At 40.6% G+C, this 23,899-nt stretch overlaps 3 protein-coding genes and 1 long non-coding RNA gene across 6 annotated transcripts in view; 1 reads left to right on the top strand and 3 right to left on the bottom strand.

Annotated features, from left to right (window-relative positions):
• The window catches only part of LOC134192011 (A disintegrin and metalloproteinase with thrombospondin motifs gon-1-like), a 10,294-nt gene extending 10,281 nt beyond the window's left edge, over nt 1-13 (bottom strand). Inside the window, exon 1 of the mRNA XM_062660679.1 lies at nt 1-13. This exon is cut by the window's left edge and continues 153 nt beyond it. The gene's annotated coding sequence lies outside the window, so the exon portion shown is untranslated.
• A 379-nt stretch (nt 14-392) lies between these two features.
• On the top strand, nt 393-1,374 carry LOC134192503 (uncharacterized). Of its 2 annotated transcripts, none has more exons than XR_009971940.1 (3): nt 393-470; nt 525-599; nt 912-1,374. It is a non-coding gene; the product is annotated as an uncharacterized LOC134192503 (long non-coding RNA). The 2 variants fall into 2 exon arrangements; XR_009971939.1 differs by having other exon boundaries at nt 525-643.
• Nucleotides 1,375-7,463: 6,089 nt separating this feature from the next.
• LOC134192368 (KICSTOR subunit 2-like) lies at nt 7,464-23,898 on the bottom strand. Of its 2 annotated transcripts, XM_062661106.1 has the most exons (13): nt 23,820-23,877; nt 23,654-23,763; nt 21,413-21,553; nt 13,566-13,729; nt 13,397-13,483; nt 11,946-11,999; nt 11,750-11,882; nt 10,099-10,194; nt 9,943-10,028; nt 9,637-9,802; nt 9,481-9,579; nt 7,755-7,866; nt 7,464-7,689 (listed from the first exon to the last, which is right to left on the bottom strand). In XM_062661106.1, exons 1-13 carry the CDS (start codon nt 23,866-23,868, stop codon nt 7,622-7,624), a joined length of 1,365 nt encoding a protein of 454 aa, XP_062517090.1. In that variant the 5' UTR covers nt 23,869-23,877; the 3' UTR covers nt 7,464-7,621. The 2 variants fall into 2 exon arrangements, with proteins under 2 accessions (XP_062517090.1, XP_062517091.1); XM_062661107.1 differs by lacking the exon at nt 23,654-23,763 and having other exon boundaries at nt 23,820-23,898.
• Nucleotides 14,018-17,934, bottom strand: LOC134192371 (uncharacterized). The gene has a single exon (XM_062661110.1). It carries the CDS (start codon nt 17,663-17,665, stop codon nt 14,186-14,188), a length of 3,480 nt encoding a protein of 1,159 aa, XP_062517094.1. The 5' UTR covers nt 17,666-17,934; the 3' UTR covers nt 14,018-14,185.
• Nucleotide 23,899: the final 1 nt, after the last annotated feature.

Below are 23,899 nucleotides of genomic sequence, written 5' to 3'. Positions count from 1 at the left end.
CGTCCCAGCAGTGCTAACGAGCTTCAATAATGTTTTTACATTGTCCAATTATTCAAACAAAGCACTGACTAATTGGGGGCGTGGATTTGCGTAGTAAGTGGCTACACACGAACACGTGCACGCGAGATGACGCGAACGTATTGCAGGCTGCTCCTCTTCATCAAGTAACTCACGTGCATGTCCATGATATGAATGACGAGGATTTAGTTATTTTAGTTAAGTTAATTAATTTAGTACGTGGAGCAACGTCTTCACGTTGGATTTGTGTGTGTGTGTGCGTGTGTGTGTGCGTGTGCTTGTTTGTGTTTGTGTTTGTGTGTGTGGTGTGTGTGTGTGTGTGTGTGTGTGTGTGTGTGTGTGTGTGTGTGTGTGTGTGTGTGTGTGTGTGTGTGTGTGTGTGTGTCAAAGAAGAGATAGATGAGAAAAGATCGGCTTCTAGCTATAGACGTTGAAGTATCAGAGGAGAAATGGTATGATGAGGCTGTGAGGTCAAGAGCGGTGTGGGGTTCATTGCGTTGTGATAGTTTGGAACGTTGGAGAGAGGGATGAGAGAGACTGGGGAACGTGCTCTGGTGGCTGCCGGGGATGTGATGTGTGAGGTGCGCGACCTCTAGAAGGCACAGTGATAAGACAATATCTAAGGGTAGGTGTACCTAATTGTGGACACTCCCCGGTAATTTGAGTTACAATCGCTGTTTCTCTGGTAGTCTGCACGAAGAGACAGTGAAATATGTCCGATATACGCACCATTGTCTAGGCTTCGTAACGGTACCTACTACTAGTAGCTGTACTACTACAATCGCACAACGTCAGCGTTTAGCGCACTAGCAAAATATACGGGATAACGCCTGTAAACAGCTTGGACGCGGGGTGTATCCTAATTCAATGTGGACATTTTTTCTCCATTACAGAAAGCGACTGAGCCTGAGTAACAGCTGGACTAGATACTTGAATGGCTGCCTCACAAGCTGGTATTTTGGGCCGCAATCGAAACCATGTTCTGTGGTCTATCACCTCTGTGTACAATGGCGTCGTGCCTTTCAATTTTGCAGAAACCAAGTGTTCTGTCTACGATACAATGCAGGAGACGATCAATCATGTTTAGATAAACGTCTGAACTGTAAACTGTGGTTCTAGCATCTTTTTGCGTTGCTGGTAGAGCTGATTATTGATATCAGACAAGGTAGTTTTGACTTTCCACGTATCCTAGGTGAGTTTGTAGGTTTTCAATTTGTGTCCTAGTGTTGCCAGATCTAGTAGCAGTGAAGACAGTCAAATTCTGACTGGATTACTAATGTCGCTGATATTGACATTCCACCTACTTTGTTTGTTCTCATTTCATACCCTAGTGTGGCCAGATGTAGTATACTTAGCAGTGAAAACAGTTAGGTTGTCAGTGGATTACTGATGTCTAGATCTAGTGTGAGTGAAGATATTCAGGTGTTTACTGGACTGGAAATACACGTTCGCTCCACGCACTTAATGCGCTTCTTTAGCACGTTACAGTCAACGTAACTAGGCTCAAAACTTTACCAAAGTACTCGATAATTGCTTAACTAACGTCAGGGCACTTTCATGATCCGACAAAAAAGCGATTCGTGTACCTCGAATTTGTGGACGTGATGGGCGGAATCTTGGAGGTGCTAATAGTTTCGCAGGTGAATCAGGGTGATACACAACAGAACATGGTTTTGATTGCAGCCCAAAATACCAGCTTGTGTGGCAACCATTCAGGTATCTAGTCCAGCTATTACTCAGACCGAGTTGCTTTCTGTAACGGAGAAAAAAATGTCCACAATAGACGATATTCGGGGGGGACCGAGCTTCTAGAGCATGCGCAACCTCGAGGGTAACAAGCACCTTTCGCCGATCTCGCTGTACACAAAGTCCACGTTTCCACGTCTGCTTCTGAACCGTAGATCATCTTGCCGTTGACTAGGCTTTGTAAGTAAATTCACTACTCACCATTTCGTGCATCTTGTGAGAGACTTTGCCTGCGTAGAGACGCGTAGGAAGTCATTTCTTGAGTATGGCTTCTCGAGGGTAAGAGACTGCTGTTCAAGCTGAAGTCGCCTGATTCACATTCTGAACAGATACACGTGGAGTGGAAAGACAGACTACTCATTTCCTAGCGATGGAAGTTTTATCAGGTGAAGATTTTGCGGTAGGGGAACCCATTCGGAGTAACCGAACGTGACGCACTGTGTGGCTGAATTATATCAATAGCACTACTTGTTTCCCCCATCTAGCGTTCCTGAACTGTGAAACTGTGTATCTTGTTGAACTAGAGTCAGCAAAAATTCGTCTAGCCTATTCAACCCTTCATGGAAGGCGGTGAGCTCATGAGCTTACATCACTTGATGTACCTTGGCCTGATTTTGGTTTGCTATACAGAGTAATAGAGTAATAGTCTTGGCTGCTGGTTCAATTCAACTCCACACTGTAGCAAGCACATTTCTCAACACAAAACTTGTAAAACTTGATTCTAGCATTTGGCAGTGTGTTGAGAGATTCCTTGCAACTCAGACTTTGCCGATGCAAGGTCTTACTCGAGAACTCTAATGTTGTTTTCAAGTTCCACTATTTCATTTGCTTGCTGCTCAATTATCTGACGTAAACCATCAGCTTCAGCCTCAGTGACATTTTCGACAATCAACATCTTCACTTCTCTAGGATTACTAGTTATACTGTAGATACAAGTCTTGATCAACTGCACCTGCAAGTGAGGTAGAACAGCATCTGCTTTCTGATTTAGACATTACAGCTATGAAATAGCTAGTGCGTGTGTGTAGTGTAGACATAACTGTTGCTGGGACTGGCAGCTAGTGCTAATAAACAGACTGTAGTGTACGTGTACTCTGATCTGCGTCAGTACCTATCGAGTGCAACTTATCGTAGTAACATCTTCGACTTGGCCAATCACATATATACAGAAGCAAGCTAGACTGCCTAGAAACAACGCGGAACGTCCTACATGTCTGGTTATCCCAAATGGGTTCCCAGGTGGCATGATTTCACTCGCTAAAACTAATCCATCACTAGGCAATGAGTAGTCTGTCTTTCCACTCCACGTATATCTGTTCAGAGTATGAATCAGGCGACTTCAGCTTGAACAGCAGTCTCTTACCCTCGAGAAGCCGTACTCAAGAAATGGCTTCGTACGCGTCTCTACGCAGACAAAGTCTCTTACAAGATGCACGAAATGGTAAGTAGTGAACTTACTTACAAAGCCTAGTCAACGGCAAGATGATCCACTGTCCAGAAGCAGACCCGGAAACGTGGACTTCGTACAGCGAGATCGGCGAAAGATGCGTGTTACCCTCGAGGTTGCGCATGCTCTAGAAGCTCCGCCCCCTCCGAATATCGTCTACTAGGATACACCCCAGTTTGGGCTGTTCACAGACGTTATGCCGTATACTTGTATTTTGCTAGTGTGGTAGCAGACGTTGTGCGATTCTAGTCGTACAGGTATTGTTCCAAAGCTTATAGACATTGGTGCTTACATCGGACATGCTTCCCTCTCTCTCTGTTGCAGTTTACCAGAGAAACAGCGTTTGTAACTCAAATTACCGGGGAGTGTCCACAGTTAGGAACACCTACCCTACGAAAGAAAGCTGTAAGGGAACAGGGTGCAATAAGGTGTTCAGACTGTTTCAAATGGTTCCTGAGTACTGTGAAGAGGGCTCGACTCTCACAGGATCTAGGTCTCTATGTCAATACTCCAAGGACGACTGCACTAAAAACGCTATTTTACCGCTGACAACAGCTGCAGGGATGCCATTGTCATGGTGATGGTGCCAATTGTGGCACCAGACTTCAAAATATTGGCACCAAACCTGGCATGGAATAACTTAGTCTCAGCAAACAGCTAACGCTGCATAGAGCATTTTGCAATCATTTGATCTATACCACTGTATATAACAGTTTGCTTGACATAGCTGATTTTTCGAGTTTTGGACTTGGCCATTTTGCTGATATCACTATTAATATTAATCACATAGCACCAAAGACCGCTTTGATGCCATAATTTTGGCACCAGCCATAAAGAAGGCCGGCAACACTGCAGCTGGAACTCATTCCGTCCTTTCTGTCTTCTTCCTGAAAATTCTCTGCTTCTCCAGGAAACGCTTTCCAACCGGTCTAACACAATCTGGTTCTCCTAGTATTTAATTTGTAAATATGTACACAAACAACGTTTGTAACTATGTATCTAAAGATTAGATTTATCTAAATTTAATTTTGTTATAAGGTAATGTAATGATGTGTTGTACATACAAACATAACATGGTGTCCAGAGATCTGGAGCATTCGCCACTAGGGCGTAAGATTTCCCTGGATAAATTAATAAACCAGTTTAGGGTTGAGGTGTGTGTGTGTGTGTGTGTGTGTGTGTGTGTGTGTGTGTGTGTGTGTGTGTGTGTGTGTGTGTGTGTGTGTGTGTGTGTGTGTGTGTGTGTGTGTTGCGATAGCTCAGTTGGTTAGAGAGTCATCTTATGGAGGGATTACATCTGGGACCCTTGCAGGGTTCAGGTTCAAGTCACAGTGATGGCAAACTATGGCATAATTTCCTTGGGCAAGAAACTCACACACAATTGCCTCTCTCGACTCAGGAGTATAAATGAGTATTTGATCATTGACTGTGGTGGCAAAGGCCCCCAACTGCGACAAAGTCCATCAGGCACTGGGGTCCTGGTGGGACTTCGGGTGCCCACACCACAGTTGGCGTCTTAGTGGGTGCTCCTGCGAGTACCTGGCCAGGCTCCAGGAGATTGCTTAGCATGGCCCATAGCTTCTGCGCAGTGCACAGAAACCCAGTCATCTGGCTGGTTTGTAATTATAATGAACGGCAGCTCCTTATCCATTTGCCAATTTCTTTGCGATTTGTGTGTGTGTGTGTGTGTGTGTGTGTGTGTGTGTGTGTGTGTGTGTGTGTGTGTGTGTGTGTGTGTGTGTGTGTGTGTGTGTGTGTGTGTGTGTGTGTGTGTGTGTTAGAATGTCAAGAACAGTGAGAGCACGTGATCCATATGTGTAAGATCAGGTCATTATATAAACGTGCCTGTTAATTAATGTTTGAAGCTATATGGTCCACAGATAAACAGAATGAGATGACCAAATGCCAGAGCAGATTTTGCAATGTTCTGAGAGTTCTTTCTTAATCATGGCACTCGATCTGGACTGCGCTTTCTAGGCAATTGTATGGAAAATGACCTTTATCGGTATTTGATGTAGTCTGCAGTCAAAATTATAATTATATTATTATGATTATTATTGCTGTTGTTGTTGAATTTCTTTCACATCATGTACATGATGTAGATTCCACTAGGGACAACAAACAGAAAGAAAACAAACAAACGCATCCCAGCTACCCACTAGACTTGAGCCAGTCTCTCTCCACCCCTGCTGTTCCCCCTTAGGTCATTCTGAAGTGGGAACAGCAGGGCTGGGAGAGCTAGCTCAAGTTTAGCTACCCACCCTAATTGCAACTTCTTGTCAACAGCTCTCTCTCTCTCTCTCTCTCTCTCTCTCTCACTAACTTGTTTATTGAATAAAAACTCTTAAAATAATTATGTTTGAGTGCTCTAATTCCTTCATCTGCCTCTTGGAATGTTCTGATCATTAAATAATTGAGTCATATTTCTTAAAAATATTAAGAAACCATTTTGCTGCACAACTGTCCCTTTGAATCTAATTAGTCAAAGCTAATGAACAGCGTGAGAAGGCGCTGGACACATTTGACTGTCACGTGTGTTCACATCTGATAGCTATTCACTTCCCCTTGAAACCATGCATGCATGCAAAGACATCATCACATCAACTGGCATGAACGAGCGCATGTGATACGTTCCCATTGGCCATCCGTTTGGTCTGTCCGTCTATCCACAATGGTACCACGGTAACTCTGGTGCATGCGCGCCTCGGGATACAATGATGAGAGTGACTAAACAATCGTAGACGTATTTATACAAGTGAGTGTAGACAACATGCGTCATCGATCACCAGCATAGGAACCGGGAGCCCCCAGCCCCCTCGCTCAGTGTACGAATTAAAATTTTCTGTGCTAGTGACTCTTCAATTAGAATATAGTCACGTGACATCTATATACAGGAGTATACCATTTAAAGATTGGCGGAAAATATATTTTGGCGGGTCATTGGCGGATTTTTCAGCGAGTGCCAATATAAATTTCACCATTCTTTTGGCCAGGGGGTATATTGACGTCATCACCCTGGTGATCAGGCATCATGGTGATGTGGCAACAAGATACTATCCCCTGCAACCAGTTTGTTGTGCCTACTTTGTCTAGCTATATATATATATATATATATATATATATATATATATATATATATATATATATATATATATATATATCCTAAACATTCCCAAACCAACAAGTCTTACATTGCACTACGTATGTCCCAATTATCAACATCCTGTACTTCAAGCTGAAGTCTCTTACGAATCATTCTCGAGTTATGTTTCCATAATTGAATAGAAAGTTGCTGCATCATATTTTGGAAAGCCTGGTGGAATTTAAGCTGCTGAGGTTTTGGAAACAATAGCTTTCAGAGTTTTGATGCTGAATAATGAACAGAGCCCCAAGGTCTCAACCACTAAGGGGTAAAAAGAGACCACCAGCTGCACAAACTCTGTCACACACACACACACACACACACACACACACACACACACACACACACACACACACACAATGGTGCTTCTTTATTTATTTGAAAAACTTTCCTGTAAATGGCATTAGAGTAGCCAAGGGTATAGCGCTGTATCCAGGCTTCAAACAGACTAGGGCCACAAGTAGAACGGTGCCATGTCAAATAGTGGCAGAATCCTTTGCAAACCAAGGATCGCCAGTTTCGACTCCATGCATTAGTTCCAACACTCTAGTTAAATTAAAAGTTATCAACTAATTTCTAAAAGGTTCTCTCTTAAGCTTTTCAAACAGCTGCCCAAGCAATACAGTTAGTGTTCTAAAAATGAGTAAATGTACTACATAGGAAAGCATGGAAGCTAAGATCCAAAGGTGACAGCACTATATCAGACAACAATTTGATGCGACAGCAGTTTGACACACAAATGAGCAGCCTCGGTGTATAGCCATGTATTCGAGAACAAAGCAACGGCGCTAGGAAACAGCAATTCTGAAAGAGACAAGGGCCCCATTGTTAAAGGACAAGAGGAACGTGGAAACAGACACAGAAACAGGTGCTGTGAAGAGACAAGCAGAAAACGAAAGAAGATGCAGGAAGCCTACCACAAAAATGTAACTGCGCATGAGCACATCAAAGTCTATTTTTCTGGTGAAGCTCAAAACTGGACGGGTGAATCTATGCATCAAGAAATTTAGTTGGTCTGGCCCTAACTTAATTAACATTACCTGAAAATTTGTGACTACAACATCCGTCAGCAATAACACAAAACACCGCAATATGCTACACTGCTGTCTTTTAAACTTTTTTTTCATAAAGTAACAAAAGTCCATGCTTTGCATCACAAGTCATAGCATTACAAAAATCACGTGATTAGCATGGATTATTAGCAATTTATTTTATTACTAAAACTTTATATATACCTGTATATTAGAACCTGCAGAGCCAAAAGTGCTTCACTGTTTAGTCTTTTTCTGATGCAGGAGATTATACTGCCTTGTGTTCCTCAAAATTGAAATCATTTCTAACAAACAAAAGCAGTCTACAAAATGATCACAGTTCTTTGACAAAAGAACAAAGCACTAGAACCTGACAGAAATGATGCTATAGCCAAATCTCTGCTTTGGCGGCGAGACTTGTAGATCAACACAAGGTACATCTTTTCTTCAATTTTAGTGACAATATACAAATTCTGTGTTTTCTAAACAAACAATGGCATCTACATGTTACTACATAAGTCTGCAAATATGGCTAACTGTAATCTTAATTAAGCAAACACCGTTCTCCCCTTGACCATCAGGTAAGAGTGGAAGTTAGGTCAAGTAGCATGTATATTAATGGTTTTGGTGATTCGATAAGAAAAGCTTAGTTGTTTTGTAATGTGAGCAAATGAATGTACAATATCGTTGACAAGTAATACAGCATAGCAAATAGACTCAAATATTCAGTCTCTGCATCTCCAGCTCATGCCTAAACTTGAAGTTTTACTGTCTTGTCATTCAAGTTGGAGAACTCTCACATACATGTAACAATGCCATACCACCAAGTTCGTTGATGAAAACATGGAGCAATTACTTCGTGTCAGTAAAGTTCATTCAATGATGGGGTTTGTTTTGGTATTCACTGTAGTATACATAGTCATAAATTAGGTTGCACCAATAAGGCAATTTTATTTAGGCTGATACCAATAGCCGATCTGACATTTCATTAACAGCTGCAATGTTGACAACTTACATCGATTCATATTCGTGGTATTGAAGGTCTTTGCACTAACACAAACTCATTGCATTCACCCCACGTGCCAACCACACTTCTACATGCATTTTAATGTTATTAGTAATATTGACTGTAACTAAAACTATTCCGATACATGCCAATATTGACTATATCGACTGATATCCGACAGTTGATTCGATTATCGATGCAACCGTATTCACAAAGCTTCATAATCACGTGTTTTTGGCACAGGGCTTCAACATCTCAATTTTCTACCTTTACATCACACCATCCAGCTTCTAACCATACTACTGATGGCTAACAGCAACAACTGCAAAACTCTTTTTGTTCATCAACTGCCCGAATGTGCCTTTATTAACACAAATGTGCAATCTGCCATACACACACACACACACACACACACACACACACACACACACACACACACCAAACGATTTCAATAGAATCAATGGGCCAATTTTAACTATTTGAATTTAATGCCACCACGTTGTCTAGTGTAAAAAGCAATGTTTTAGAGACAAATAACTAAAGATTTTGTATCATCTATCAATACCTCTAACTATAAAAATGATGCTAGTTAATACAGCACAACACTCAAAAAATTGCATCTCGATGTCCCTGTTCTTGGATTTGCATATGTCTGTTGTAAGCTACTGGGAGCGTGTACCTGTTCTTGTCACTTTAAATAATATGGTAACTCTCTAAATGGAGTCCCACATAAAAAACTCACAGCAGATGTGAAATTTCATTTCTGTCCCAAACTGTCAAGCTATTCATCTGGTTGCTCATATGAAACAGTATGGCACCAATGATAAGTTGGAGAAATATATTTAGGGTGACTATGGCATCTCTTTCCCTCCTGCTCTATTGCCCTTAAGCTTAGCTACTTGTATTCACTCAGCAACAGAATCCCTTGATTTCAGCAACCACAAAGTTGTGAACAAAATTGGGAAACCAAAGAAAGTTCATTTAGCAAAAACGAACCAATCAGTTGAAAAGGCAAAGCATTTTGTTAAAGCTCAACGTGACCAAAACAGAAAAGCAAACTAATACACAATTTCTGTATACTATGTCATACCTCATCTAAAAATTGTAATGGGTTGGGGTTCTGATCCAAGTGCTGTGACCTCTCAGTTACAAGACACACAATTGATGGCCAATGTTCTAATACGATATCCTATAAGAGTACAATGTTAGAATACATTGTGCCTAAATAAAAATAGACAAGACATACTGATGGAATAGAAACAATGGCAGGATAAGAGCTTAGACCAAACGGACGCTCTGCTTTAGCATCAGGAAGATGATAACCATAACCTTGATAAACCTCGGTTGATCCATTTGCATCAAAGACAACAGCAACATTCACAGCATTTGTCACTTTTTGAAATTGGAAAAGTCTGAATCAGAAAAATTCACAAACACTCATACTAGTTACTTCATTCATTAATTTATATATGCTTTACGTATTCAAGGAATTTACTTAAGCAATCAGTTTTGACATTACTGTAATTTATATACCATTATTTAGTACATGTACCTTGCATAGAAATCAAGCTCAACTGGTAGTTTGACATCTGCAGAGGGAGATTGCGCTACTAAAACTTTGTGGTTATACAATGAGAACTACAGGCATACACAAAACATAGCATTCAAATTCCACATACGTCAACCCCAAATGTAGTGCTATCCATACTTTAGCCAATAACAGTGAGTAAAATTGACGTAGCCAGTGATGAAGCTGTGTCTCTCCAGTATATTTACTTATCAAAAGAAATCTTGGTTTCTTAATCTATTAGAAATCAACTTCAGACAAATCATCACAAAAGCATATCAATATCCGTGTAGTTCTAATATACAAAGACTACAAAGACCACAAACAATGTGTTTTGCTATAAATAATACAAATAATGATCACCAATAATTTTGTCTCAATTGCATTAAAGTTTCTGTCTGTTAATGCATGCAAGAGACAAGCGAAACGATTGGACACATTGCACTTACATTGTAACTGTATATCAAAATTCATATATATTGTTAGCTGACCCACATCTCACATTACTTCATTCCAGTACCATAGTGCTTCCCGTCACTACTGCAGATTAAAAGTGTACCAAGCCTGTTTAGTCTCAAACTCCAAACTGCACTGAGCTCATTCTGATTTTTATAAGTTCAAATTTCTTGACAGCAAAACAAGCTTTATTGAAATAAAAGTTACAGAAGCTAGATAGCATGTCATGGTGCACGCAAATATAAACTGATGAGTATCATTTGAAACATACGCTATTGTCCACAACAGAGCTTGTGAGTACGTGGTACTCCTCTCAACCTTGCTTTGAAATTATTTCAAATACAGTAAACAGCAACTGATTTGCTGTAGTTCAGACTGCACCCTCTTGAGTTTAAATTATCATCAAGACAATACTGCTCAAAGGCTTCATTAACCCACACTAAGCTGCATATCAAAAAGCACTAGCATAGAAATATAAAGGTAACTCATGAAGCTACACTGCTGCTAAACGGATAAAGCATTGATGATCTACATATACAACAATAACTCTCATAGACCTGTCTTCATGTGAGAAAGTTACTACATGCTGTAACAATGCAAGGATCCATGTGCATGAACATCACACCTCTACAACTGTACATGCAAACAACCTCAAAGCATGTACATACTGAAACACTCTAGAATACAACAAACAGTCAACAAACACTTTAATTAAAGACATTTCTGTAAGTAGCCAAATTAACGAATTCTATTTGCTAGAATTGAGAGGGGTTACACACGAAAACCAATTCACAATAATTTATGGTCTGGCAATATTAGAAGTCACCCATTAATCGTTATATTGCATGTCTTCACTAATCACAAACATCGATATACTCATGCATATTGTTATACTTCACAAATTAGTTGAGCAAGCAATATATGTGTATATATTAATTAATCTAATGAAGGTGAAAGTAACGCTTGATCCTCCAACAATGTGCCCTAAATGAGCAAACCATGAATATCATGAAGCCTAGCTGCAACACACTGACTAAAAGTTCCATATGAAATACAGATGAGTGAGATGACTGATGTCATCTTGTAGTATGGCATGGTGGGCACACTGTATACATTTTCTGCTTTCTTGAAAGGCTGACACTAAGAATCAAGTTTCCTAACCAAACATATACCAAGCCTGACCATGCTGTTCTTCTTAAATCCACAGACTTGGAAAAAGTTAACCGTACACTATTAGTAAAGTATATCAGTAAACCCTTGGTTTACCAAACATGTCTCTTCTTCTAAGTTAGCAGTAAAACTAATCATACACCTTTCACGTGCTACCATTTGATACCTGTGGTGATGGCCCATTCCACGACATCAACAACGATTTACAAGCATCCAGACTTAGTAATGCCTCAAGAAACTGACAAGATGCTATTCTGATCTGACTCTCATTCACTAGCTCAAGGCATTGAAGTTCATCTCTACACATAAATTCATCAATGATTCAAGGCAATATCACTGTAACCTCGCAAGATGTTGATTACTTAATCATCTTGCTCATACTCTCCATTGGCTCCAAAAAATGCAAGCTTCCACACCTTCACAAATGTTCCAGATACATTATTGATCATATTCTACTAAATCTGTCGAGCTATTATCAAACTCAACCATCAAGGCAAATACTTGAGTTGTATCAATAATAATAAAGCACAAAAATAGTCACTGAGATTAATATGTCACACACATACAAAAGTATCTTGATTATATAGATATTCAACCGCACCTTTAGCTAAATATAAATTACAGCATGCTATAGCTGACATATGTTAGTAAATGCGAACAGCCACAACAATTCCTACCAAATACAGCTGGAGCAACTAAACTGCAGTTTGAAGCTAGATATAGTCAAAATATCTTGCTGTTATCGACGTCTCTGGTATATAAAGATACGCTTCGTGCATACTGTCTCAGGTCAGGAATGGGCAGTTTAAATTTGGTGCAGATCTGATGCCTCGATTTAGAGGAATTCATGCGTGCGTGGAGGTGGATTTGATCAGCAAGAAATTTTGTGGCACTGTGACTCGCTGCTAGGGATATACGCGGGTACATAGAAACACACAGACACACAAACACATGACAGCTCTCCGATATAGATATAGATGTGTAGCATATAGATGTTTACAAATATCATGGCAAGACTTAAAAAGTTGCCTCCATTATCAGCCCTATTTATGAATGAATGAATGAATTTTATTGTTATCGCACATACTGCAGGTCCCACCAAGGACTCATACACACTCGCACATACATAAACAATACACGTACAACTATATGACAAACACAAAGAGACCAATACAACAACCTATCCTACATTCTATATTCGTACCACCCAATCCCCTTAATTAGTTTGTTCATAGACCTTACTGCCCTCTTCGAAAAGCTGACTTTGATTCGTGCATTTCCTCTGCTCCTTCTCAAACCAATCTGGAAATCTGTCTCTGAGAGAGTCTTGATACCTCATTCTCACACCTCTACGGATGCCCTTTCAATAGGCCCTATCTACCGTCATGCAAAAAGTCATTGATTTTTTCTGCACATTGGCTGATTTTGTGGTTTCAAATTTTACACCACTGATCTTGTGGTCACATGATGACCGCGTGCTGGAGATAAGGTGTCCCTATAACAAGCACTTACAAATAAGTGACACTACTGTGTATGCTGTTATGAGCACATACACTACATTCATTAAATTCTATAGCATGTGACATTGTGCCTGCCTTGAGACCATCTAAAATTAACTCCCTGCTTGATATTAAAACCAAAACATGCTAAAAAACATCACTCAAGCACCCACTAAACTATTAAATTTCAAAATATTGTCACATAAATAATAGAAATTATTCATTTAATCAACTTCTACCAGATAGCAAATAATCATATATTTCCACTCACTCATACATTCATTGCTTTCATTACATTCATTGTTGACACTTACTGTTGCTTGAGAGTCCCAATCTTTGACAATTCTTTATTGTAGTCTATAAGAACTAAAGAGGTTGCCATTGCAGCTAGTTCGCAGTAGCTAGTATGACAGTCAAAGTCTCAAACAAGTAAAAAATCTGATATAGAGAAACAGCCTTGAAGATACATCGCTGAAAGGATACTATTGCATCATTTGCTGTCTCACAGAAACAAATGTCAGTAGTTGTTGGCACAGTTGACTCATCTGTGTCTCCCACTGAGATGACATACCACTTCTCCGTTGAGAAAAAACTTTTTGAAGATGACGAAGCTCATTTGCCACAGAATCATATGCTGATTTCAGACTCTGACAAAAGTACCGATTTAATTCACTGCTATATTACATCAAAACAATGCCAAGATAATAGAATGTCATGGCATTGTGTACAAGTTGGCATTGTGTACAGGGTAATGCACGGTAGGGATATACCCAGTTCCTTTCACTAAGATCAATGAACTTCCTAAAATAATTACTTATGGTTAATTATCAGAAAGCACCTGATGAGTATAATCTAATAATAATGGATAGCGGCTATTTCCTGTACAATAACTGATTTGCTGTTTTTCTAGACAAGTGCACACACACATACTACTACTACTACTACTACTGAGAAGATATGGTGTATTTGAAACAATAGCAGACTACGTATACACAAACGGCAACCTACAGCGAATGGCAATAAACTATTACTACTACTAAACAATTACTGTCATATACAATAGTACAACTTTTACTACTACTATGTCATGTACAGTAAAGTCACTAAGCTGAGGAGGCCAGGTGCCCCTCAGACGTAGCCAGGAGAATATTGTTTTCCGGCCTGACGTAGCGTTTGCACCTGCTGCCCCTGATGCACATTATGGAAGCTCTTAGGAGTGCGAACCCGAGTCGACATCTTAGCCAGTTGATCACGCTACCGTATGGAGTGTCCTTTTTCTCAGATATCATTGAGGCCAGCTTTTTGGTAAATGACGTTGTAAGCTTGCTCATGCCACCAGTGCAAGAAAGGATAATAGGTGTAAAGGAAGCATTTTCTACTTTTCTCAGTCTTTCTTCATATTTCCTTTTCTTCTCTTGTTCCTGTCTTCTATAGCATGATGCAACTTCAAAACATGTGTACGAGGTGGCATTGGGGTTAAACACCCGGACATCAAAATATGTCTTCTCAAATCTTCCTCCCCAAAAACCTCTTGCCGAAATGTCTAATCTTGCATCATCATCTCGACTGCTTGAACGTAAAGAGAACGTCTCTCCACTTAGTGATTGCAACGTGGGCTCCGTTTCCACATCATGACAGACATCAGACAACAGATGAGAAAACATATCTCGGATTTCATTATGGCGTATAGTTGGAAAGCCTCCCGTGGGGCAGGACATAGCATGCTCCACTGACATTTTTCCACCGCAAGGGCAAGATTCACTCATATGAGGGGGGACCCATCCATATCTGAGGCATAGAGCATCTCTGAATGCAGACTTATGTAATGAGAAGCCGTGATCCTCCAATGGCAGCACTGTGAGCCAGTTTGATGCCCCCTTTTCATTTGCTAACTCGAACATTCTTTTATGTTGGTGTGAGAGGTTATCTCGAACATTATCAGCAAGAGTTTTGATTTCTAGCCCTTTGTGCTTGCGAATTTGCTTTTTGAGAGAATCCTGTTGATCTGGGGCATCTCCTAGAGTGATCTCCTGATTCAAAATGAAGTCAGCAAGCGGTGCAGTCATCTTTCGAGAGTTTAAGTATTCAGAAGACAATGAAGTTGGATCTGTGATTCCCAGACCACCAAGTCTGGCTGGTAAGGAGAAGAGTTTTCTTTCCAGTTCTCCAGGGGCCGAACGACCAGTTATAGCAGGAATCAGTTGAGATTGTATTGATGATTCTAAAAGCCCAGCAAAAGTTTTGAAATTCTGATTTGTTCTCGCAGTAAAAATCCACCTGCCCAGAAGACCGTGACTTAATGCGGAATGAGCTGCTTGTGGCTGACTTTGGGCAATGGAAGCCAATTTGTCAATCTGACGTGTCCAGTCTAAGATTGCATCACTGAGATAGCCGTTACAGAAATTTTCAGTTCCCAGTGCAGCTCCTAAATACTTTCGACCTTCAGAGGTGATGTTCACAGCCGTTTTTGAGAACACACGTTTGGCTTCTTCAAGGCAATTCGGTTTGACGATCAACCAGGATTTCTTGGCATTTGGAAAGTATCCAAATTTTTCTCCATGTATGGAGAGTTTCTCCCACCATTGTTTGACTGCTTGTATCTTTCCTCCGGCTGCAGCATCATCGGCATACCAGACTTGGGTGCTGCCTTCTGTTTGTACTTTTTTCAGCAGAGGTACTGTGGCCAAGGCGTACATTGCCATCGCGAGAGGATCTCCCTGTGTGGTTCCCTCACGCGACAACAAGACTTCCCCACCAACGAATAGGGGTGAAGGCTGTTGATATGTGTTGAGCAATACGGTATGAATTGCTGGACAAGTGCTTGAGATGTTCTTTAGAGCCAATTGACGGTTCAAGCTATTAAAGGCATTTGTTGCATCTACAAGTAGTATGGCTTCCGTATTGTCATCTTCAAACAATGACTGCATGGCATGTATTGCAGCCTCACACCCAGCAATCTGTCCTGCACAAAGCTGCAAGGTTCCGGTTGCCGAGAGCACGTCAGACTTGACCACAGAAAGAACCGCCTTTCCAATAATTCTTCTAACTGTCTCACACACACCAATTGGTCTCACCCCAGGATTTTTGTTCAGAGGTACAAGACGACAAGCCACTAGAGCTGAGATACCGTCAGGATCTACTATCTCTGTTGAAATTCGACGAGCAACAGCAGCTAGAGCATTACAGAGATCTTTGGAGGAAGTGTGAAATCCCGTACACAGGCGTTTCCATTGAGTCGAGTCAAGGCCAGAAGGACCAGCTGCACCAGAACATCGCATTGCTGTATTCCTGATCAGTTGTCCATCAAGAGAATCAAACAAGACAGGATGGACTGGAGAAGCGTTCTCTTTAGAATTCACAACATAGTCAGGATCGAGGGAAGAAGCATTTGGATGTTTTTCTTTGAGTACATCTCTCACGGTTTTTTGACTTGAATTTGTCAGGTAGTCATCCAGGTGTAAAAGACCATTAGCACCTTCATCAGACAGTAAACGCATAGCAGCATTCACATTTCCTTTCTTCAAATGACCAGCGAAAACGTGAGGAAGATCGTCGATTTTGGTTGCCTTGTTAGAAGACCTACTATAAGTTAGATGTTGTTGGATCGTCTTGGCTTCATACAACAGAGCCTTGATATCACCCGCCTTCCAGGCTTCTAAGCGACGGGTCAGACAAGAGACATGATCAGGACCTCTGGACCGCTTGTGTGGCTTCTGTAGCAGAAGATGGGGCATCACCATAGCAGCAGTCAATGAGACACACTCAAGAGCAGATGCACTTGCATACGCATGAAACAATCTGGCAAGTTCGGAGGCGAACATTTTACCAGTAGAACCGTATGGTACTTGAAATAAATTCCTTCTCCAATGAACAACTTCTTGGTAAGCCTGTTCTATTTGACTCATCACTTCAACACCATTCAGTGAACCCCAACTGAAATTTGGTGATGCCATCACTCTGTAAGGAAGGCGTTCATGTAACTCTAGGGAAGGAGAAGCTGTTTGATTTAAGTCATGAATGTCTTCATCTTCCTGGGTGTTAGATATCATATCGACAATGTGAGCGACTGGTGAACTTGTCTGCTGTTGCAATTTAGGATGGACCCTGGACTGTTCAAGTGTCTGCTTTTGCGATAACTTAGAACAAGGCAGTTGCCTTTGCGACAACGAAGAACAAGGTGGGTGCAGCTGGACGGCATCGGAATAAAGCATTCTTGTTGCAGCAGTAAGGACACTAGATTCTAGACTGGATGAAGAGAGTGCTTTACCTCCTGGAGAACTAGACCGAGCAACAACCGAAGCGTAAGACAGTGGCTTATCATGACCTGAATGCTGATTCACTGGCGAGTCCATGATTGTAGGCGCCTGATGATCATCACTTGACATGCACGGCTTCGTCGGGGATATCTTGCTAGAAGTGGTACCAGCAGTTTTAGGACGTTGTAGTTGATATTTCCCTCTTGCTTCCCAGTTTTGGCAGCGGTTGTGGTTGAGTGGATTGCAATTTCTACAGAATTGGCCCAACTTGGCACAGCGACAGTTCATACAGCGGCCGCTGCTGTTGCATAAGCAGCATTTAGACATCACCGAGAGATCGCTGGACAGTTGAACACTTAGAAGTAGAAGTCACAATTTAAATCTCAGACCAATATGTTAAGGAGTAGACAGTGACGAGGCTGAACAGAACAGGAGACTTTTGAAATTCAAATCTCGGTTGACCGTTGAAAGAGATTTTCTGTCCCCCACACTATAGAATCGTTGTGGATCGTGGTGAAACCAAAAACAAACTAACGAAGTAATCCTCAAACCTAGGAACGAACGTAAACTGAAATGAACTGGCAAAATGTTACCGAATGATGCGCGCCGCCATGACAGGTCTACATCCGGGACTAATCACTACTACTACTACTACTACTACTACTGAGAGAACTGGTGTATTTGAACAATCAAACGGCATCTGCTAACACACTACTACTACTACTACTTGAATAAACTACTACTACTACTACTACTAATAGTAATAAAATCTCTACTACTTTTTTCAAAATACTACTACTGTATGTAAAAGCTTCCTCTATAGCAACAAGTTTCTAGGTTGTAACAACTTTGAGATAAACAGTCTTCTATAATCTACTTTCTGCTGCTTCCAGCAGAATGTTGAAGTCCCTTGAGGTTCTGTGAAGCTTGGACCTGCATCCTCGCAAACACATCACGCAGGCCCGAAGGAGTGCAAATGACAGTCGACATCTCAGCCAGTTGATAGTTGTGCTGTACTCGGTGTGGTGCTTTTCCGATAAAAGTGAGGCTAGTCTTTTCAAAAAAATAGACGTCAGTTTACTGCATCCTCCAGTGCATGCTAAAATGATTGGCGTGAACGATGAAAGCTCCATGTTATTAATTCGTTCCTCGTATCGCCTTTTCTTCTCTTGTTCCTGCCGTTTATATAATGACGGGATCTGCACTGATTTGTAGGATGAGGCATTAGGGTTGAAGACCCTGACGTCAAAGAAAGTTCGTTACTACTACTACTACTACAGCAGAAAGGTAGATAAATGGGTCATGCAAGTAAAACGCTTGTCAGAGATTGCATTAACACAACCACATGTTGCTTATTCTGCATTTACTCATGGCTTGTCTTATCAATGGTCATACATATCAAGAACTGTCGAAAACATCTCTTCCATGATGCAGCCGTTTGAGGAAGCCACTCGTGATTATTTCATTCCTGCCATAACCGGCCAGCAACATTGTAGCCAAGATGTGAGAGATTTGTTGGCTCTACCTTGTCGACTTGGAGGTTTAAACTTGACTAATCCAACTCACACGTCCGATGTTGAGTTCAAGTCTTCCTGTCGTATCACAGCACCATTAGCAGCTCTCATAATACAACAAGAACAGTGCCACAATGTGGCTGTCGAAGCTGTCCAGAAAGAAAAATCTGCCACAAAATTTGAAAAACAGGCTTCTCAGAAACAAGCTTTAGTAGAAATAGAAGCTAATTGCCCAGCATCTATGAAACGATGCGTTGAACTTGCCTCTGAAAAGGGTGCATCAAATTGGCTATCCGTTTTACCGGTTGAAGAACATGTTTTTCATTTGAGCAAAGGAGATTTCGTGATGCTTTATGCATGCGCTATGGTTGGATGTTACCAAATCTACCTTCAAAATGTGTCTGTGGATCTGCTTTCAACGTTGACCATGCAATGGTATGTTCTAAAGGTGGCTTTCCGACGCTAAGGCACAATGAAATTAGGGATATAACTGCCGATCTTTTGACTGAAGTGTGTCATGATGTAGCGATAGAACCGATGTTACAACCTCTGACTGGAGAAAAGTTTCAGAAGAAAACAGCGAACATGTCTGACGAGGCTACACTTGATCTTTCAGCGAGAGGAGTCTGGACAAAAGGAGACCGTGCATTTTTTGATGTAAGGGTATTTTACCCAAACGCGCGCTCCAATAGTCAAGGCTCTTTGAGATCAGCATTCAACATCCATGAATGTGGAAAAAAACGTGAATATGCGCATCGAGTACTGGAAGTGGAACATGCCAGCTTCACTCCGTGGTTTTTCCTCTACCGATGGCATGGGCTCTGAAACTTCCACCTTCTACAAACATCTTGCCAGTTTAATTGCCAACAAAACTGAAAAGAAATATAGTTTAGTGATGGAACTTCTGAGATGTCGGATCAGCTTTTCTCTAATAAGATCTTCTGTTTTGTGCATTCGCGGAAGTAGATCAGCCAAGCACAGGCCTCTAAAATGTCATGACATGGATTTAATCAACAGTGAGGCTTGCCTCACTAAGTAGATTGTGACGTTGACTTAAGTGGGTTTGTTTTAATTGAATGGATTGATATAGTGTTGTGTTGAGTGCCGTTGTAGTGGCTTTTGTAGTATGGGCATGACCGGTGGATGCTTTTGCTGAGTAATAAACACTACTACTACTACTACTACTACTACTACTACTACTACTACTATTTATTGCTGCCGTAACTGGCCACACTACTCCTTAATCATAAGGGTACAAAGGAGCTAAACATTGTCTACTTATGCATATTATATATCTCCATTCATTTCATCATGCTTTCAAGGGCCTCCTGGTGGCCGTGAATTGGGTAGCCATTCGAAAAGAATTCTCTTGGGAATTCTGTCGTCAGTCATCCTTGCCAAATGACCCAACCATTCCAGTCGTCTTTTAGCTATTATTCTGTTATATTCTCCATGTCACCCATCTTGTTAACAGAGCATTCATTGAAAGGTAGTCTTTCCGCTGATGGATTCATGATATACCCAAACCAGATCTAACACAGCGATTGTGAAATACTCCTACCTTTTTCAAATCACAACACAGTGGTGTCCCATTTCAATGAAGCCGTCTACATCTAGTAACGACTGAACGTTCCATGTCGTAAGGTACCAGTATCAAGACAAATGCTTAGCCTTTGTTTTTCGTGAAATATTTTTAGGCTGAGTACCTTGCAAGACCTCCACAGCTGTACAATCTAGGATGAAGAGGGTGACACCATCAACTAATATCCAAGCCCAACTTCATACTGATCCTAGCTGGTGGATGTTGACCGCTACACACACATGCAAACACACACACACACACACACACACACACACACACACACACACACACACACACACACACACACACACACACACACAACATCAAGAAGGGTACCATGGCTTACAAATACCGGTACCAAAACAAAATATAATACTGGACAGGCTCAACTTGATGCTGTTTTGCATGACATGATGACCAAATATGTACTTAAACTGTATTCAATGTAGTTTATGATTGTTTAATTTTGTAAGTTTTCACAGCTGCTCATGGTGAGCAGAGCACACTACTTAAAGTGGGGCAGAATGTTGTGCCCCTCTCAAAAAGCTTAGATGGAACACTGTATTCTCGATGTTACACTAAACATACTGTGTTCAGTCAAGCCTCAACCATCAGCTGGTTCTCAGATTCTCATCCTACTTGCCCCTTGAATCTAGTGTCTGTCATACTTTCTGACCAGAAAAAACATTGATAGTAACTAGTCAGAGTCCATTTACCTCTCTTTAATAAAACACATTCGATAACTATTTGCAAAAAGTCAACAAAAAATCCATAGTAAGTTACTTAGTAGATTATCGAACAGAAGCCGACATACAAGGAATATTGTATTCAGTTTTATCTACTATGACTGTTCCACATAGTAACTGTAACTATCCAATATATTAACACAATATCTGCAAACTACTGATCAATTGAACAATCAACAACATAGATGTATATTCTATTGCGCACAAACACTTATGGAATCAGGACACTCACTTCCTTTCGACCAAACCACTTCTGTTCAAAGAATTCAAGATTGTGGTAGCTTTTCTCGTGAGCTGTAAGATCATGCAGTTGGGTCAACAATGAACCCCAGGAATGCATGCTAGTAGTTTGTTTTCTATCTTTGTTTTGTGCCTAGGATTCATAACAAAAGAACGACTTAATTAAGCACAGAGACTGTCAGAAAAGGAAACAATTCTTATGCCATTAGATGTTATTACTATACTATATTGTACTATGTTATAGTATACATTGTAATGACTACAAATACAGTCATCCTGAGATTACCATCTCTTACATGAACTTTTGAACTTCAAGAATTCCTAATGTTGTACCTATCAGCATCCACAAGCTGTTGTATTTTAGCCTCCTGTACAGTTTTTAGTAGTTGCTAAACATTTACCAACAAGCACCCCTACCCGTGAATCTGCCCATCCTTATATTAGCTGATCTGCAAATTCGATACCATGTTAGCACCCTTGATGCATTGTGTACCATGTACGTGTCCAACCATTCTCACAAGCTCCAATCCACTTTATCACACAGGCGTGTACCCAGAATTTTCTTTGTGGGGTTTCCAAAGTTAATATTAAGAAGAGAAATTATTATTAATGACATAGCGCAGTTGGTTACCATTCACATACACATCCTAATTCAAGCCTGTTGCTATTGCATAGCGTCAATGATCCAACACTCTTCTTAAGTTAATTAAACTACAGTTCTGAAAAAGGATCCTTCAGTACTCACGCTAACAGGCACTTGTGCTAAGGTAATGCCCACCTCTTGGAGGTCTACGGGCAACCTGGAAACATGCCTTGGTACGCCACTGTCACACAAACAGAACGACACTGTGTTTGTTGCCCTTGTTACATAATGTCTGGCATCTCTAGAGTCTTAGGTGTATGAGCTTTCTGACTACACTTGCCATTGAGCATAGCAGCTTTGCCTTGTTTGCTCATGGTCTATCATTGTAGTAAAGTCACATCTCACACATTCACAGTAAGCATGCAGTGATGGACATTTACAAAACAGAAATACTGTGCAACACCATTTGTCCACCCCTCCTTAGTCTTTATCCTTCCAGCCATCCAGAAAGGGACGCTTGACGATATTCACGATATATGACATTTTAGTTGTTTCTAGAGACAGATGAAGACTGGAAAGTGATGTAGTTCTTGTAACTGTCCAGGGTTGTACATGATTGTTCATTGTTACACACTCTTGATGACAAGCTCATGATTAATTAAAGAGAGCTCTTGTCCTTTAATCCTTGACAGCAGCTAGACAATAATGTAACAACACAAACGCCCTTCCCTTAATTGCCTAATTACCAATTAAGAAAAACCTCTGTTAACAGACGCACATCCACGTATGTTTCCAGATAGCCTGAAAACCCCTAAAGGTGAACACTACACAAACACTAACTGTATCTTTAGTACGTATTCGATCTAAGAAAGACAAGCAGCCAAACATTATTGTACATCCACTATTCAATAATAGTTGCCATAGTTAGTACTTATCAAAGTTACAGTGTAAAAAATAGGGAATTATTTTGCTTGGACAAATTGAGTCCACGTAAAACATTCTTGTATGGTGTGACATGTATAATTAAGTCCTACCTCTACTGTGGCCATTTTGCAGGTAATTTTGATCAGCTTTTAACCTAAGATAACCAAATACTGAACTTTACCAATTTCCAGGAGAGAATACTGTACGCATTAAAAGCAGCTGAGGTTTTTGTTGGACATATCATGATCAGCTAGGAGGTACCTATGCTCATGAAATCAATTGGAAACCCCATTACATGCTTAAGAGACAAGGTTCTCACTAAATTTTATCATAACTATATGCACACGGGTTGGTGTTTTGTTCAAACACGTCCCAACACTGTTGTAGTATTTGGTCAAACAAACACCACATTTGGCGGGACTTGTCTGATGTTCGACCATTATTTCCACACTGATGTCACAGACTTTAATTCTAGTGTGTCCACATGATACCGCTGCAGCATTGAGTCCTACATCTCTTATTTGATTGAAGACAACTTCTGGCTTTACACAAAGCGCTAGCAGCTTTTTATAAATTATTAATATTAATATATTTAATTGATATCAATTACATTAAATTAATATCAATATAGAAGGAAATCAAACTGCAAGAGAAACATCAAAAGCTAGACTACTAGTCCTAATGAAATTCTGTAGCCGATACCAATAAACCCACTAAAATACTTACAATGACGTCACTGGCTCGGTCAAAGTCAAAATTCGCTAGAAACTGAAAAAAGGTTCCAAGTAGTTCTGTCTCGCGACTACTCGCCTTTTTCTCTTCAGCAAACAAGTAGTCTAGTCGTTAAAACACAGTGTACCAAATGTAGATTCCACACACCAAAACTAAATACCGTCGTAAATATTCTGACGCCGTGCAATCATAGGGATAGATTCCGCCATAGGAAGATGTTGATATATCTCTGCAGTCCTT

The sequence above is a fragment of the Corticium candelabrum genome, chromosome 16 (assembly GCF_963422355.1).
Source record: "Corticium candelabrum chromosome 16, ooCorCand1.1, whole genome shotgun sequence".
Taxonomy (NCBI): Eukaryota; Metazoa; Porifera; class Homoscleromorpha; order Homosclerophorida; family Plakinidae; genus Corticium; species Corticium candelabrum.
This window is presented reverse-complemented; position numbering and strand designations above follow the sequence as displayed.

What these genes read in the sequence shown, in the direction of transcription:
- LOC134192368 (XM_062661106.1), bottom strand. Translation starts at nt 23,868, where the DNA reads ATGGCGGAATCTATCCCTATGATTGCACGGCGTCAGAATATTTACGAC. An exon ending in AGACAGCAAATGATGCAATA is followed by an intron (nt 13,484 to 13,565) that starts GTATCCTTTCAG and finishes CTGTCATACTAG; the next exon opens with CTACTGCGAACTAGCTGCAA. An exon ending in GGAATGGGCCATCACCACAG is followed by an intron (nt 10,195 to 11,749) that starts GTATCAAATGGT and finishes GATTTCTAATAG; the next exon opens with ATTAAGAAACCAAGATTTCT.
- LOC134192371 (XM_062661110.1), bottom strand. Translation starts at nt 17,665, where the DNA reads ATGTCTAAATGCTGCTTATGCAACAGCAGCGGCCGCTGTATGAACTGT.